This window comes from Gymnoscopelus microlampas (genome assembly GCF_963454915.1).
Source record: "Gymnoscopelus microlampas genome assembly, chromosome: 5".
Classification (NCBI taxonomy): domain Eukaryota; kingdom Metazoa; phylum Chordata; class Actinopteri; order Myctophiformes; family Myctophidae; genus Gymnoscopelus; species Gymnoscopelus microlampas.
The window spans coordinates 53,763,663-53,780,716 of NC_139942.1; the positions used below are offsets into that span (position 1 = coordinate 53,763,663).

The 17,054-nt window shown below is 43.0% G+C and overlaps 1 protein-coding gene across 3 annotated transcripts in view; it reads left to right on the forward strand.

The window, feature by feature from the left end:
• ctnnd2b (catenin (cadherin-associated protein), delta 2b) overlaps positions 1-17,054 on the forward strand; it is a gene marked incomplete at both ends in the record, with an annotated part of 257,135 nt that overhangs the window by 146,777 nt on the left and 93,304 nt on the right. For all 3 annotated transcript variants that reach the window (XM_084058604.1, XM_084058605.1, XM_084058606.1), the window contains one exon: positions 417-548. In XM_084058604.1, the coding sequence (XP_083914730.1) occupies positions 417-548 (132 nt within the window). The remainder of the gene's footprint in view (positions 1-416; positions 549-17,054) is intronic.

The following is a 17,054-nucleotide window of genomic DNA, read 5'->3' on the forward strand; positions in this document are numbered from 1 at the left end:
AAATGTACTCAAAGCACCAAAAGTAGACTAGAGTCAGTGTTGCAATGTTGAATTAGAACGTGGTTGCACTGTATTTTAAGGAGTCAGGACGTGACGTGCACGTCGCTTAACACCTACAACAGGTCACACAATAGACAATTGATATGCATCTAGGCTCATTCCTATGTTAATCCACCTGGTGTGAGCCGGGAGCCTTTGTAAACTTTGTTGAGGTGTGAATTTAAAGTCGTTTTAAATCTATGCGTGCACGTGCTCCTGGTCAAATAGGTTCCTGCACGGCGTGCAAGGCCGTCCCATGAGCAATGCAACCCTGACTAGAGTTATCTCTAACGTCCAGGCTTATCTCTAGCGTACAGACTTATCTCTGACGTCCAGGCATAGCTCTAACATCTCTGCATCTCCTCCATGCTGACCAGGTTCCAGAGGTTCCTACAGCAGTCAACTCAGTCACCTGGGCTCTGAACTCCGACCCCTGCAGTCACCTGAACACCACATTGACCCCATCTACGAGGACAGAGTGTATACCAAACCCAACCTCCGGGGCCAAGGTCAGTAGACAGGAACAGGAAATAGCCATAGATGGCAACAGAACTCAGGAAGGATTTTTAGAGCAGTGGTTCTCAAACCTTTTTTGTGCCAATTAAGGACCCCCAAATGTATATGTATGTGGCCGCGGACCCCCACCTGAAAATATGTTATGCCAGGGACCCCCAGAAGTAAAGATTTGTGTTAAAAATTTTCGCCTTTTTAAAAAGAAGATGTAAAGTGAATGTGACATTTCATTCTTTAGGGTATTATTACGTTTTATTTGCCAAATTAAAAGTTGCATCTGTAATGGAAGTTTTTAGATGTTTCTTAATTAGATTCAGAGTTCAGGAAGACGCACGCAGGAAACCCATGTCTTTAGGGATCAATCCATTCTTTATTTTGTAGTCATCAGGTTACAGAACAGCAGCATGCGTGCCACCCAGGTTGCCCCCAACACCAATGTTCCCCACATATTTATACAGCCAGGAGCAATACACAAAAGGTAATATTATGGTCATTCCTTACATGGGTATGGGCCTATTGTATAGTTGACTCCCACAATGGTTATTTACAGGATTCCTCCATCTGCACTTTAGGGGGATGTATGCGTTGCGATGTACGCGTCGCACCGCAACGCGTTGTGAACTTGTAGATCTGCTATTTTCAAACATGTTAGTACTTTTACTTTTGGTACTTTAAGTACACATACAGACGTGCCATTTCAAAACTTCAAATGTCCTGCCATCGCCAAGACAGTACATTTTCAGGGGATTCCCAGGGCAATAAGAGGGACAAAGAAGTAAAATGCTGAATTATTTTGATGATCACTGCTTTTATGATTTTTATGCTAATTAATTTGAGCAACTGGTCAAGGACCTCTTCAAATCACCTTTCGCCTCATAATGAGTCTGACACCTTCTTCTTCAACACATTCTTTTGTTCTCATGTATATGGATGTCTGTTGAAGGAAAAAACGGGGGTGTGTAGTGACAACTTCTTTTCAGGGGCAAAACAGTGCATTTTTAAGGGCAGAAAAGGGAGGAAAAAATGCATTTTTTTCATAGTGGCTCCTATGAAAACTAAAAAGAAACTTAATTCTAGAGTAACACCCTGGATCAACGAGCACATGCGCTCACTCAAGAAAGAATGTCGTAGAGCTGAGCGAATTTGGAGAAAAAACAAACTCACTGTCCACCTAGAGATTTTTAAGAAGTCAACAGTGGCCTATAACAAAGCACTGCGCTTGGCAAGGCAAGCATATTTTTCAGGCATTATCAATGACAACAAGCAAAATGCCAGAGTCTTATTCTCTACCATTGAACATCTCTTAAACCCCCCCCAGGCTTACAAGGAGTCGCTCCCTGCTTCTAAAGCTAAGTGTGATGAGTTTGCGTCTTTTTTTGCAAACAAAATTTTTAGCATTCGAGCTGGTATTATGAATGCTGCTGCTAGCACTGCAAATGCTGCAAATGGTGCATGGTGCAAAAACGTAGATCACTCCAGAGGAAGTCTAATATCTTTCTGCACAATTAATGAAGAGGAACTCCGTAAAACTATATCACAGATGACATCATCATCTTGTTCACTGGATGCAATACCCACCCCGTTTCTCAAAGAGGTTTTAGACAGCGTGATTGGAGATATCCTAAGAATTGTAAACAGCTCTCTACTTTCAGGCGTCTTTCCAGACTCACTGAAAACGGCTGTAGTCAGGCCGTTACTCAAGAAACACAACCTTGATCCATTGGTGCTGGGTAATTATAGACCAATCTCTAATCTGCCATTTCTGGGAAAGGTCTTAGAAAAAACTATCTTTCATCAACTGGATGTGTTCCTACAGAACAATAAGGTTCATAACAAATTCCAATCTGGCTTCAGGAAAGGTCATAGCACAGAAACAGCACTTGTAAAAGTAATTAATGATCTTAGGGTGTCCGCTGACAACAAAAATATATCTGTTCTCCTACTCCTTGACTTAACCGCTGCTTTTGACACGATTGATCACAAAATTCTACTACAACGCATGGAGTACTGGATTGGTTTGTCAGGCACAGCCTTGTCTTGGTTTTACTCTTACCTAACAGGCAGAAGCTATTTTGTCAGCCTAGCTAATTTTGACTCAGACAAACATGACATCTGTTCTGGTATTCCACAGGGCTCAATTCTGGGTCCCTTATTGTTCTCCCTGTATATACTACCACTGGGAGAACTCATCGCCGATCACGGAGTGAACTTCCATTTCTATGCTGATGATACCCAGCTGTATCTTTCGGTAGCTCCAGACGACCCCTGCGCTCTAGACCCATTGTTGACCTGTCTGTCCAGTATAAAATGCTGGATGAGTGAGAACTTTCTTAAGCTAAATGAGGATAAAACAGAAATTCTCATAATTGGCTCCAGTGAGCAGAGAGAATTAATAATAAGTAGACTTGGTAACCTGGCTGTAGAAAGTAACACCACAGTAAAGAACCTGGGGGTTATTATCGACTCTGAATTGAATTTTAATGCACACATTAATCATGTCACCAAGATTGCTTTCTTTCATCTTAGAAATATTGCGCGAATTAGAGACTATCTGTCGTTAGACGACGCAAAAACGCTGATCCACGCTTTTGTTTTCTCTCGGCTTGATTACTGCAATGCACTCTACTCTGGCCTGCCTAAGAAAACAACTGACAGATTACAACTTGTTCAAAATGCGGCAGCCAGAATTTTAACTAAAACTAGAATGAGAGAACATATCACTCCAGTTCTAGCTTCACTACACTGGCTCCCGGTTGTTTTTAGGATTGATTTTAAAATTCTTTTAATAGTTTATAAAGCTCTAAATGGTCTGGCACCTTCCTACCTCTATGACTGCCTAGAGAGACATGATCCAAACCGGACCCTCAGGTCTTCAAGTGCTGACCTACTCGAGGTGCCTAAAATGACATATAAAAAATACGGTGAAGCAGCATTCTGCTTTTACGGACCAACAGTGTGGAATAAACTCCCATTACACCTAAAACAGGCAGCCTCTGTCGATAGCTTTAAAGCACAGCTCAAGACCTATTTCTTCACTCTTGCTTTTAGCTGACTCTTTGGTTGATTTTTAAGTCCTCACTGTATTGCCTATTTTAATGTTTTATGCTTTTGCTTTTATTTTATTTTATTTTTTGTTTGCTTTATTGTTAAATTGGTTGTAACTGTAACTGTATTCTTGCTCTGTAAAGCACTCTGCGCTGCATTTCATGTCATGAAAGGTGCTATACAAATAAAGTTTATTATTATTATTATTATTATTTTCAGGGCACTTTCAGGGAAAGAACAGTAACGTGTGAAGTTTTGAAGTGGCACATCTGTATATACCAATACTTTTGTACTTTTACTCAAGTATTTTTTCTATTCTGGACTTTTACTTGTAACAGAGTACTTCTACATTGCAATATTGATACTTTTACATAAGTAAAACATTTCCTCCAGTACTTTTTCCACCACTGAACATCATCATGCAATGACATCACAATGTCATCATCACACCCATGTCATTTTCTATTTAAATGAATTTGTCGAACACAAAATATCAATTTAGCTGCTTTTAACAACCGATCAACTAGCTTTCTAGTAACATCAGCAGAATATTAGTTGATTCAGGGCAGAGCTGCTGTGTGAAATGAGTCATTGGACCGTACATCTGAAAGAAGGGCCACATATACGCTTCCTCTCTGCTGTGGTGGTGGAGGACAAGCTGTACTGCTTTGGAGGAGACCTTGATGTTCACATCTTCAACACAGTCTCTTTATGCTGGAGGAAGTTGACCCCAGTGGCACCTGCAAGAGTTCCCTCCGTGCGTAAGGGACAAACAGTTGTGCTGATAGAAGATACAGTCTACATCTGGGGAGGCAGGTGCAGAGAGGAGTACTGCAATGTGCTTTATGCATTTGATGTCGACAAACACAGATGGTTCAAACCCAGGGTTTCCGGGACTGTTCCACAGGGGAGGTTCAACCACTCAGCCTGTGTCTTGGAGAAGGTCATGTTTATCTATGGAGGACACAACCAGATGCCTGGATACACTAATGATATCTACAAGTTGGACACCAGCAGCACAATGGTCTGGTCTTTAATTAACACCAGAGGAACTCCACCACCTGGTTCATTCTGTCACTCTGCCACCATCATCGGGTCAAAGATGTTTGTATTTCAGGGGATATGGGGGGTACAAGAACCAATCCTCAGAGTGTTTGACACAGAGACCACCTGCTGGCTGAACACACCTTCTGCACAGCCTCTTTCAGAAAGCTCCTGGTGTCATCCATCATTTACCTACAATGGAGAGTTGTACATATTTAGTGGTATGAACATATTTGGTGGTACAAACTGGAGCTGGACCTCCGATCTGTGGAAGTTGAATCCAAAGACCTTCTCCTGGAAGAAGGTTGAGCTCAGGGGGAAAGAACCATGTCAAAAACGTAACATGAGCTGTTTCATGATGGGAGATTGTGTCATCCTCCTTGGAAGAGACGAAGAAGATTATAACACTACCGCTGAGGACCTGTATATCTTAGACTTAAGTCCTCATTTGAAGACACTATGCAAGCTAGCAGTTATTCAGTACGATCTGGAGCAGTCTGAACTCCCACACAACATCAGGTGGGAGCTGGCAGCCAACAACAAAAGCGCAGGTCTCCGCCAGGCCAGGTTGCCTACCCAGCGCCCATAAACTTTGCAAGGCAGTCATAGCCAATTGCAATGGACTATGACGAATCTGACTTATACGTCACAGCTAGAAGAAGGTCCTGGGTTCGATTCCCGCCGGGGGCGCTGTGTTCTCTCCTCCGCGTCAACAGTGCCCATACCCTAGGTGGGGTTGGCGAAAGGGTCTTTCTGTGTGGAATTTGCATGTTCTCCCCGTGTCCCCTAGGGTAGATACTGTAATACCCTCACAAAAACATGCAGTAATCCTGGTCACTTTACTGCCTCCCCCTGGTCAGCTGGGCGCCTGATGGAGGGGAAAGGAACTGGTTGGAATAACGTTTTCCTTCCACGCGCTACGTCCTACTGGGGAAACTCCCCCCTGTCAGGTGATAAGAAGGCTTGTTAGCTCTCATGCATTGAAGGAGGCATGAGCTCGGCTCTGAGCTCTCCCTAGGTTGGCAGAGGGAGTGCAGTGCCCAGGATTATTATTACTTAGATAATTGGCACTGGGTGGAAAAAAATGGGGTTACAGAATTGTGGGATACAAATTTAGAGTAAAAAAATATATAAAGATAAAAATAAAAAAGAGAGCCCGTCTGGGAAGCCAAAGGTCCCAGGTTTGATTTCCCGGCCTGAGTAATGTGTCAAAGTGTCCAAATTATTATAACTATAGCAGGGGTCTTCAACAGGGGGTCCGGGACCCCTAGGGGGTCCTCAGAGTTACTACAGGGGGTCTGCCAAATCTTTGTGTGATATGATTTTTTTTTTACCCAACTCTAGCATCCCTTTTCTGAGGAGAACTTTAGCCAAAAATAGCAGATCTACAAGCTCACAACGCCCCGAAGCGCGAGGCGTTGTGAGCTTGTAGATCTGCTATTTTTGGCAAAGAGCTATAGGTGTAGAGGGAAAAAAGAGCAGACCAAGTAAACCAAAAAAAGTTTAATCTGAAACACAATTTTATACAATATAGAGGGGGGTCCCTGCTTCATCTCTCTCTCAGCTAGGGGGTCCTTGGCTGAAAACGTTGAAGACCCCTGAACTAGAGGTTAGACCCAACCTCCCAACCCACCTGCTGTCAAATAGAAAGCCTTTCTTGAGAGGTCAAACTTCCTGTATCATGGTTGCTATGGCAACCTGCCAGATCAGGCTGAGGGTCTGATAGGCAAATCAGAAAATCAATCAAGCCGAGAGTCTGATCACTGATGGAGGTGGGTGGGGTAAGATGCCTAAATAATAGCCAGAGCTCCGATCAACGGTCTGTGACAGGTCATGGATGCATGTGGAGTGATCCTGTGCTTGCGAATCCCGGACAAACTTCAGAGCTTTTGTCAATTATAGTAGTAAGATTCCTCTAGGCCCGATCAGAGCACTGATCAACAGTCTGTGGCAAGTTTCGGCGCAAATGGAGTGATCGTGTGTTGAGCAACCCTTGACGTACATTGGTGGTCATTTCAATTAAAGTAGTAGGAAGTAGGATACCTATAGTAGTATAGTATAGTAGTAGGACCTATAGTAGATATAGTATAGTATCGTCACCTTGCTAAACTAATGGCATTTTTTGTTTGTTTTTAAGGAAAAAAAAAACTGATCCAAAACAAAACTATATGATATTTAATCATTTCACCCAAAATGTTAATAACAAATTATGACTATTTAAATAGAAATAACACTGTCTGTCAGTTATGTAACATAAGAGATGTAAAGGTATTGTAGGCAACATTAAGCCTAAATTTAAAAAAAATATTTATATATATATATATATATTTTGCATTTCCTCCCCTCTATCAGCCACTATATAATGATGCTGGGGTGTTTTCCTGCATTGAAACACAGTCCTCTTTCTGAAATCCGTATTTTCCCTATTGTTTATGTTGTCCGGGACGTAAATGAACGCACGCATGTGCGCATCCGTACCGTCCGTGTCCGTGTGACTCTATGGAAGTCTATGGAAGTCCTCCCTGCATCACCCCCTGGTGGCCGGGGAAACGAACTGCACATACATAACATAAACAGTAGGGACAATACGGTTTTCAGAAAGAGGACTGTGTTTCAATGCAGGAAAACACCCCAGCATCATTATATAGTGGCTGATAGAGGGGAAAAAATGCAATATATATATAAATATTTTTTAAATTTAGGCTTAATGTTGCCTACAATACCTTTAAATAGGTGTAAATAGGATTAAATCTGACTTAGGCCAAAAAATAAAATAAAAAATCACACCCAGTGTGAAGTGGGCGGTGTGGTCACAGTGGTCATCACAGTGGGTGATTCACTTTAAAAAAAAAACATGAATGTGTTTTTTTTAAGTGCACAGTCCTATTTATAGGACTGCACATGTGTCATGTGTTTCACTAGCCAATCACAGTCCTGAATAGAGTCAACCAGTGTACAATGGTGGCCAATCACGGTGCAGAGTTAGGGGGGTACAATGGTGGCCAATCACAGCGCAGGGTTGGGGGGGTGCAATGGGTGGGGGTCCAAACCTCACATATAGGGGCGGTTGCACCGCCCAAAAATGGCCTAAATCAGTAAATAATTTGGCCTAAGTCACAAAACCATGTGACTTAGGCAAAAAAAAGGCCTATTTTGGCCTAAGTCACACTAGGGAGTTAGGCCATTATACTAAAAGGGGAGGGAACAGCATGATCCTTTTCAATTAGGAGATGGGCGATTTTACCAGAGGTGGCCAGTGTCATGAGGAGCTGACTTAGGCAAAAATATCGTTTTCCTCAAAAAATGACTTAGGCCATTAGTTTAGCAAGGTGACGGAGTAGTAGGAGTAATAGTAGTAGGACCATGGCCACCTCCGGGGCCAAGGTCAGTAGACAGGAGGAACAGGAAATAGCCATAGATTGCAACAGAACTCAGTAAGGATGTTTAGAGCCGGGAGATGATGACATCACGTGATAATAACAGAAACTATACTACACTTCGGGGCCGCTACGTTGCGGCCCTCACACCTACAGTACGCCACACAGCCGATCCGACCGACATGCCCACACAGAGATCTCTGTATCTGTCATTCCATGTCCCTTTTATGCCCATACCTTATATGGAGATCCCTGATGTTATCAGTATATAATGCCCATATATGGGCATGTGACGAGGTTATTTTCTTTCTTACCTTCTTTCTTTAAAGGGGCTACACCATGAATTAAAAAAAAATATATTATATATAAATATTGCCCCCTAATACGTTTTAAACAGGTTGTAAGCCTAAAAAACATCCAGATATTTTTTCTCACAATCTGACTGTCTGTCATTCCAAGCTTTTTCAGCTGCAATACCAAAACGTCCTATTGGGCAGGGGGGAGCTACTGAGCAATTCTGTCTGGCCATCATCAATGCAAAATCAGGGCAAGTGACATCACTTGCCCTGCCATTCTGAAATGGCCTGTTCAGACACGCCCATTCAGGAAATCCATGAAATGAGCATGAATGACTGAATGTTAAAAAAAGAAAAAAATTTGGGTACAAGAGACACTGGGGAGCCCAAAAAATACTAAAAACCTAAAAAAAAATGAAATTCATGGTGTAGCCCCTTTAAGTGTTTATTTAAACGGGACAATAATGCACATTAACCCATTCAATCCGGCAATGCATACTGTGTCAATTTAGATGTTTTGCTATAATCATAATTTTTTACATCGGGCTATTTGATGACCAGCAGCGGACCCTCACAGATTCCGGTGTGTTCTACTGGATTATTGGCTTAGGAAAGCGACAAAAACAAAAAAGGAAATCCATTAATTCAAGTCTCCATGGGGTGACTAATCGATAGAAAAACTGTTATTTTTTGGGTGAACTATCCCTTTAAGGATAGAAAGCAGGGTGTGTGTATTTTTCTACCACTGAATGTGACATTTCATTCTTTAGGGTATTATTACGTTTTAGTTGCCACATTAAAAGTTGCATCTGTAATGGAAGTTTTTAGATGTTTCTTAATTAGATTCAGAGTTCAGGAAGACGCACGCAGGAAACCCATGTTTTTAGGGATCAATCCATTCTTTATTTTGTAGTCATCATCAGGTTACAGAACAGCAGCATGCGTGCCACCCAGGTTCCCCCCAACACCAATGTTCCCCATATATTTATACAGCCAGGAGCAGTACACAAAAGGTAACATTATGGTCATTCCTTACATGGGCATGGGCCTATTGTATAGTTGACTCCCACAATGGTTATTTACAGGATTCCCCCATCGGCACTTTAGGGGGATGTACGCGTCGCACCGCAACACGTTGTGAGCTTGTAGATCTGCTATTTTCAAACATACAGTGTTATTACTTTTACTTTTGGTACTTTAAGTACACATATATACCAATACTTTTGTACTTTTACTCAAGTATTTTTTTTATTTTTCTTCTTTTTATACTTTTACTTGTAACAGAGTACTTCTACATTTCAATATAGATACTTGTACATAAGTAAAACATTTCCTCCAGTACTTTTTCCACCACTGAACATCATCATGCAATGACATCACAATGTCATCATCACACCCATGTTATTTTCTATTTAAATGAATTTGTCGAACACAAAATATCAATTTAGCTGCTTTTAACAACCGATCAGCTAGCTTTCTAGTAACATCAGCAGAACAGAACATTAGTTGTGAACTCTGATTCAGGGCGGAGCTGCTGTGTGAAATGATTCACTGGACCGTACATCTGAGAGAAGGGCCACGTACACGCTTCCTCTCTGCTCTGGTGGTGAAGGACAAGCTGTACTGCTTTGGAGGAGACCTTGATGTTAACATCTTCAACACAGTCTCTTTATGCTGGAGGAAGTTGACCCCAGTGGCACCTGCAAGAGTTCTCTCCGTGCGTGAGGGACAAACAGTTGCGCTGATAGAAGATACAGTCTACATCTGGGGAGGCAGGTGCAGAGAGCAGTACTGCAATTAGATGTCAACACCCACAGATGGTTCAAACCTAGGGTTTCCGGGACTGTTCCACAGGGGAGGTACAACCACTCAGCCTGCGTCTTGGAGAAGGTCATGTTTATCTATGGAGGACACAACCAGCTGACTGGATACACTCAGTATATCTACAAGTTGGACACCAGCACAATGGTCTGGTCTTTAATTAACACCAGAGGAACTCCACCACCTGGTTCATCACGTCACTCTGCCACCATCATCGGGTCAAAGATGTTTGTATTTCATGGGATATGGGGGGTACAACAACCAATCCTCAGAGTGTTTGACACAGAGACCACCTGCTGGCTGAACACACCTTCTGCACAGCCTCTTTCACAAAGATGCTGGTGTCATCCATCATTTACCTACAATGGAGAACTGTACATATTTGGTGGTATGTACATATTTAGTGGTAACTGGAGCTGGAGCTGGACCTTCGATCTGTGGAAATTGAATCCAAAGACCTTTTCCTGGAAGAAGTTTGAGCTCAGGGGGAAAGGACCATGTCAAATACGTAACATGTGCTGTTGCATGATGGGAGATCGTGTCATCCTCCTTGGAAGAAACAAAGGATATAATAACACTACCGCTGAGGACCTGTATATCTTAGACTTTAGTCCTCATTTGAAGACACTATGCAAGCTAGCAGTTATTCAGTACGATCTGGAGCAGTCTGAACTCCCACACGACATCAGGTGGGAACTGGCAGCCATGACAACCAACAACAAAAGCGCAGGTCTCCGCCAGGCCAGGTTGCCTACCCAGCGCCCATAAACTTTGCAAGGCAGCCATAGCCAATTGCAATGGACTGTGAAGAATCTGACTTATACATCACAGCTAGAAGAAGGTCCTGGGTTTGATTCCCGCTGTGTGTCCCCGGCGGGAATCAAAACATTTAGAGTAAAGCAAATTATAAAATAAATTTAAAAAAGAGCCCGTCTGGGAAGCCAAAGGTCCCAGGTTTGATTTCCCGACATGAGTAATATGTGTTGAAGTGTCCAAATTATTATAATATAGCAGGGGTCTTCAACAGGGGGTCCGGGACCCCTAGAGGGTCCTCAGAGTTACTACAGGGTAGTGATGCGCGGGTCGGGTTTCTTCATGACCCGCCCCGCCACGGAATCATGGTTAGAAAATAATCCCCAAGTGTATTCAAACTGTTTAATTGTTATTATCCTTATTAGGAATAAATACAAAACAAGAGCATGTGATTATTTTTTTTTGTTTTGCATGTGAGAGCGGCTGACCCGCAGCCTGCATAATTGCCCCTGAAATTCTGACTCGACCCGCGCCGCGGGTTGACCCGCGGGTCCCACGGGTTACGGGTCAACCCGCGCATCACTACTACAGGGGGTCCGCCAAATCTTTGTGTGATAAGATTTTTTTTTTTTACCTAACTCTAGCATCCCTTTTCTGAGGAGAACTTTAGACAAAAATAGCAGTGGCACCTGTAAGAGGAGGACGTCACCTTAAGGTTCCCTCCGTGCGTGGTGGACAAGCAGTTGCGCTGATAGAAGATACAGTCTTCTATCTGATACAGTCTATCTGGGAAGGCTACATGAGAGAGGAGTACTGCAATGTGCTTTATGCATTTGATGTCGACACCCACAGATGGTTCAAACCTAGGGTTTACGGGACTGTTCCACAGGGGTTCAACCACTCAGCCTGTGTCCTGGAGAAGGTCATGTTTATCTATGGAGGACACAACCAGCTGACTGGATACACTAATGATATCTACAAGTTGAACACCCGCACAATGGTCTGGTCTTTAATTAACACCAGAGGAACTCCACCACCTGGTTCATCACGTCACTCTGCCACCATCATCGGGTCAAAGATGTTTGTATTTCAGGGGATATGGGGGGTACAAGAACCAATCCTCAGAGTGTTTGACACAGAGACCACCTGCTGGCTGAACACACCTTCTGCACAGCGTCTTTCACAAAGAGGCTTGTGTCATCCATCATTTATGTACAATGGAGAGCTGTACATATTTGGTGGTAACTGGACCTTCGATCTGTGGAAATTCAATCCAAAGACCTTCTCCTGGAAGGTTGAGCTCAGGGGGAAAGGACCATGTCAAATACGTATGTGCTGTTGCATGATGGGAGATCGTGTCATCCTCCTTGGAAGAAACAATGGAGATAATAGCACTACCATCTTAGACTTTAGTCCTCATTTGAAGACACTATGCAAGCTAGCAGTTATTCAGTACGATCTGGAGCAGTCTGAACTCCCACACAACATCAGGTGGGAACTGGCAGCCATGACAGCCAACAACAAAAGCGCAGGTCTCCGCCAGGCCAGGTTGCCTACCCAGCGCCCATAAACTTTGCAAGGCAATCATAGCCAATTGCAATGGACTGTGTAGAATCTGACTTATACATCACAGCTAGAAGAAGGTCCTGGGTTCGATTCCCGCCGGGGACGCTGTGGGCACTGGGGGGCGTGTTCTCTCCTCCGCGTCATCAGTGCCCATACCCTAGATGGGGTTGGCGAAAGGTCTAGATAATACCCTCACAAAAACATGCAGTAATCCTGGTCACTATACTGCCTCCCCCTGGTCAGCCGGGGCGTCTGATGGAGGGGAAAGGAGCTGGTTGGAATAACGTTTTCCTTCCACGCTCTAAACGTCCTACCGGGGAAACTCCCCCCTGTCAGGTGATGAGAAGGCTTGTTAGCTCTCATGCATTGAAGGAGGCATGAGCTGGGCTCTGAGCTCTCCCTAGGTTGGCAGAGGGAGTGTAGTGCCCAGGACTACTTAGATAATTGGCAAAATGGGGTTACAAAATTGTGGGATAAAAAAATTGTAAGACTAATTATAAAATAAAAATAAAAAAGAGAGCCCGCCTGGGAAGCCAAAGGTCCCAGGTTTGATTTCCCGGCCTGAGTAATATGTGTCGAAGTGTCCAAATCTTACTATCTTACTACTATATAATTGACAAAAGCTCCGAAAGTTCGTGCAGGATTCGCAAGCACAGGATCACTCCACATGCCTCCAAGACCCGTCACAGACTGTTGATCAGAGCTATGGCTATGTTTTAGGCATCGCACCTCGATCAGTGATCAGACTCTCGGCTTGATTGATTCTCTGATTTTCCTTTCAGACCCTCAGCCTGATCTGGCAGGTTGCCATAGCAACCAGATACAGGAAGTCTGACCTCTTTATCACATGACCGAGGTTGGACAGGAAGGTTAGGGCCGCAAAGCAAAGCGGGGAGGGAGGAGAGGAGAGGCCAGAGGGGCCGGACTTCGCATGACGTGTGTGCAGAGTGACTAGGCCAGCAATCGTCGCTGGACGATGATGGGCCCTCACATCTAGGCCCGATCAGAGCACTGATCAACAGTCTGTGGCAAGTTTCGTGGCAAATGGAGTGATTGTGTGTTGAGCAACTCCGGACGTACATTGGTGGTCATTTCAATTAAAGTAGTAGGAAGTAGGATACCTATAGTAGTATAGTATAGTAGTAGGACCTATAGTAGTATAGTATAGTAGTAGGACCTATAGTAGTATAGTATAGTAGTAGGACCTATAGTAGTATAGTATAGTAGTAGGACCTATAGTAGTATAGTATAGTAGTAGGACCTATAGTAGTATAGTATAGTAGTAGGACCTATAGTAGTAGTATAGTATAGTAGTAAGAGTAGTAGGAGTAATAGTAGTAGGACCTTGGCCACCTCCGGGGCCAAGGTCAGTAGACAGGAGGAACAGGAAATAGCCATAGATTGCAACAGAACTCAGGAAGGATGTTTAGAGCCAGGAGATCATGACATCACGTGATAATAGCAGAAACTATACTACACTTCGGTACGCCACACAGCCGATCCCATCGATATGCCCACACAGAGATCTCTGTATCTGTCATTCCATGTCCCTTTTATGCCCATACCTTATATGGAGATCCCTGATGTCATCAGTATATGCCCATATATGGGTATGTGACGAGGGCACTCCTCGCCAACCTATGAATGATGCCTTGACTTGGAGAGAAGGATCCAACCGGAATTGACGTTGTCTAAAACATTTCCACTCCGTCCACTACAATGTTATCAGATTTAAAATATATATCTCTCGGATTTCTTTTCTCAAATTGCGTTTTTGGTTAAAACGAGCTCATTAATGTGCATTGTCCCATCTAAATAAAGAAAGAAAGACACTATGACTCAGACATAACCTTAATCAGTAAATAACACCAGATGGCGTAATATTACGTCTTTTGGCAGTCAATGTGTTAAAGCAGTGGTTTTCAACCCTTTTCGTGTCAAGGACCACCAAATTGACACATATTAGCCCACGGACCCCCATTTGAAAAGATATGCCATGGACTCAACCATTTTGATTTCTTGGGGGGTCCCAATCTACACTGTGTCATAATCATTAGTAACTCTGGGAGTGTACTATTAATTTGGCTGGGGACCCCCTGGAACCCCCTCAAGGACCACTGGTGGTCCCCAGACCACTGGTTGAGAACCACTGTGTTAAAGGGATAGGGGATAAGGGATGAATTAATGGATATTTTTTTGTTTTTGTTGCATTCCGAAGCCAATAATTTGATGAAATCTGATGGTAGGAGACACAAAGAGTCTCCTTTGTGTCTCCTACCGGAACCGCTGCCTAAGTCTCCATGGAGTGACTAATCGATAGAAAAAACACACAACAAAATCATTTTTTGGGTGAACTATCCCTTTAAGGATAGAAAGCAGGGTCTGTGTATGGATTTTTCACCACTGAATGTGACATTTCATTCTTTAGGCTATTATTCCGCTTTAGTTGCCACATTAAAAGTTGCATCTTTACCATCTCAGCGTTTACTGCTAGTTATCAGCTCAGGTATGCAAATCCAATCGGGGTCTCTGCGGCAATTTGTCTCCCCAGTCACAGTCTGTTAGCTAATTAGGTTCAAGACTGTAAATTAATCTCAATTAATCTCATGGGCGTTAGTCTGGGGCGCCTTGAAATCGAGGCAAATCAACCGTGAGCCTAAAAAATGTTGTCTCTGCGCATCTGGTTCAGTCTGCTGGGTGGAAATAACAACACGTTACACCAGGGGTCCTCAACAGGGGGTCCGGGACCCCTAGGGGGTCCTCAGAGTTACTGCAGGGTGGGGGGGGCAAATCTTTGTGTGAAAGGATCCTTTTTGTACATGACACACTTGAACCCTAGCATCCCTATTCTAAGGAGAACTTTAGCCAAAAATAGCAGATCTACAAGCTCACAACGCCTCGCAGTGCGAGGCGTTGTGAGCTTGTAGATCTGCTATTTTTTGGCAAATCTGTGTTGTTGTCTCATTCGTCTTGCATTTGAAACACAGTATCGGCTGATTTGTAACTTTGATATTAACTTTTGATGTGTTGATTTTTGATATGATCAAAAAATAAACAAATCAATAAAAATGCGAGAAATTCTATACTCAAGCATCGTACATATTGTATCAGCACAGACCGGCACACCCCAGGGCCACGCCTTTGAGCCTACTATACTTGTCACTGTCATATCCACTTTCACTTTACTTTAGAGAGAGAGGTGTTTTTGCTTGTGCAACACAAAGTACAGTACGGCCACTGACGCCTGGCTGTGTTTCAAGGTCATGTTCTTTAGTTTATAATGAATAGACAGGTGGGAGGGGAAAAGAGAGGAGACACATTTTATGCCTGATGTCACATATCGCCCAAAGTGAAGTTCCCAAGGCCTTGTCAAGGTTCCCAGCGATATCCATCACTTGTGCTGAAGTCTGAAGAGTGGTCAGCCAGTCAACGCACGCACGCACGCACGCACGCACGCACGCACGTACGTTTCTATATCAGTGGTTCTCAAACCTTTTCATGTCAAAGACCCCAAAATGTATATGTATTTGGCCGCCGACCCCAATATCATAATATTTTGTTCCAGGGACCCCCAAAAGCCAAGATTTTAGTTAAAAATGTTTTTTTTAAAGAATATAAATATTTTCTAAATACACATTTTCTAAATTTTTCAAAAATAGCAGATCTGCTATTTTTGAATAGCCAAAGTGTAAAATAATACTTTTTAGCTCAAATCAAAAATTGACACAGATGCGTTCCAGGTCTTAAAGGGTTAAGTAAAAGTATCAATACTGCAATGCATAAATACTCTGTGACGAGCAAAAGTCCGGTAATAAAAATTTACTTGAGTAAAAGTACAAAAGCCTCGGCCTCTAAATATACTTAAAGTACCAAAATAATAAAAGTCCTAGTGTCTAAAATGTGTAAAAGTCTTTTGAAAATAGCAGATCTACAAGCTCACAACACAGTTTTAAATAGGGCTGAAGTGGTAAATGTATCTTTTGTAATAATAATCAAAATCTACAAAGTAACTAGTAACTAAAGTCAAATAATTGTAGTGGAGTAAAAGTACAATATTTAAGTACTGAAAATTGCAAATACAATTTTTAGGTAATTAAGTACCTAGAAATTGTACTTAAGTAAATGTACATAGCTACTTTACACTACTGTATATGATGTATAATATATATATATATATATATATATATACAGTATACACACAGGGGCCAACCTCCGCTCCAGCTCAATTTGTCAGTGTCGAGTACGGCCGGGCCCCTGGATGCGGGCCCTAGAAGTGTCGTTTAACAAGGTGACATTTACAGTAGAGTGTGTGTGTGTGTGTGTGTGTGTGTGTGTGTGTGTGTGTGTGTGTGCGTGTGCGTGTGCGTGTGCGTGTGCGTGTGCGCGTGCGCGTGCGCGTGCGCGTGCGTGTGTGTGCGTGTGTGTGTGTGTGTGATTGATAGAGGACTCCACTGCGGTGGACCAAAGGTGTGTTGGCCTTTCTGTCTCGTTTACTGCACATTTTATGAACCTTTTGGGACACGTTTGGTTTTAATAGACTCAGCATAAGGTTTTACAGGTGCTTTGCCGGGTTCAATTTTGTGACCCGGATAAAACGGAC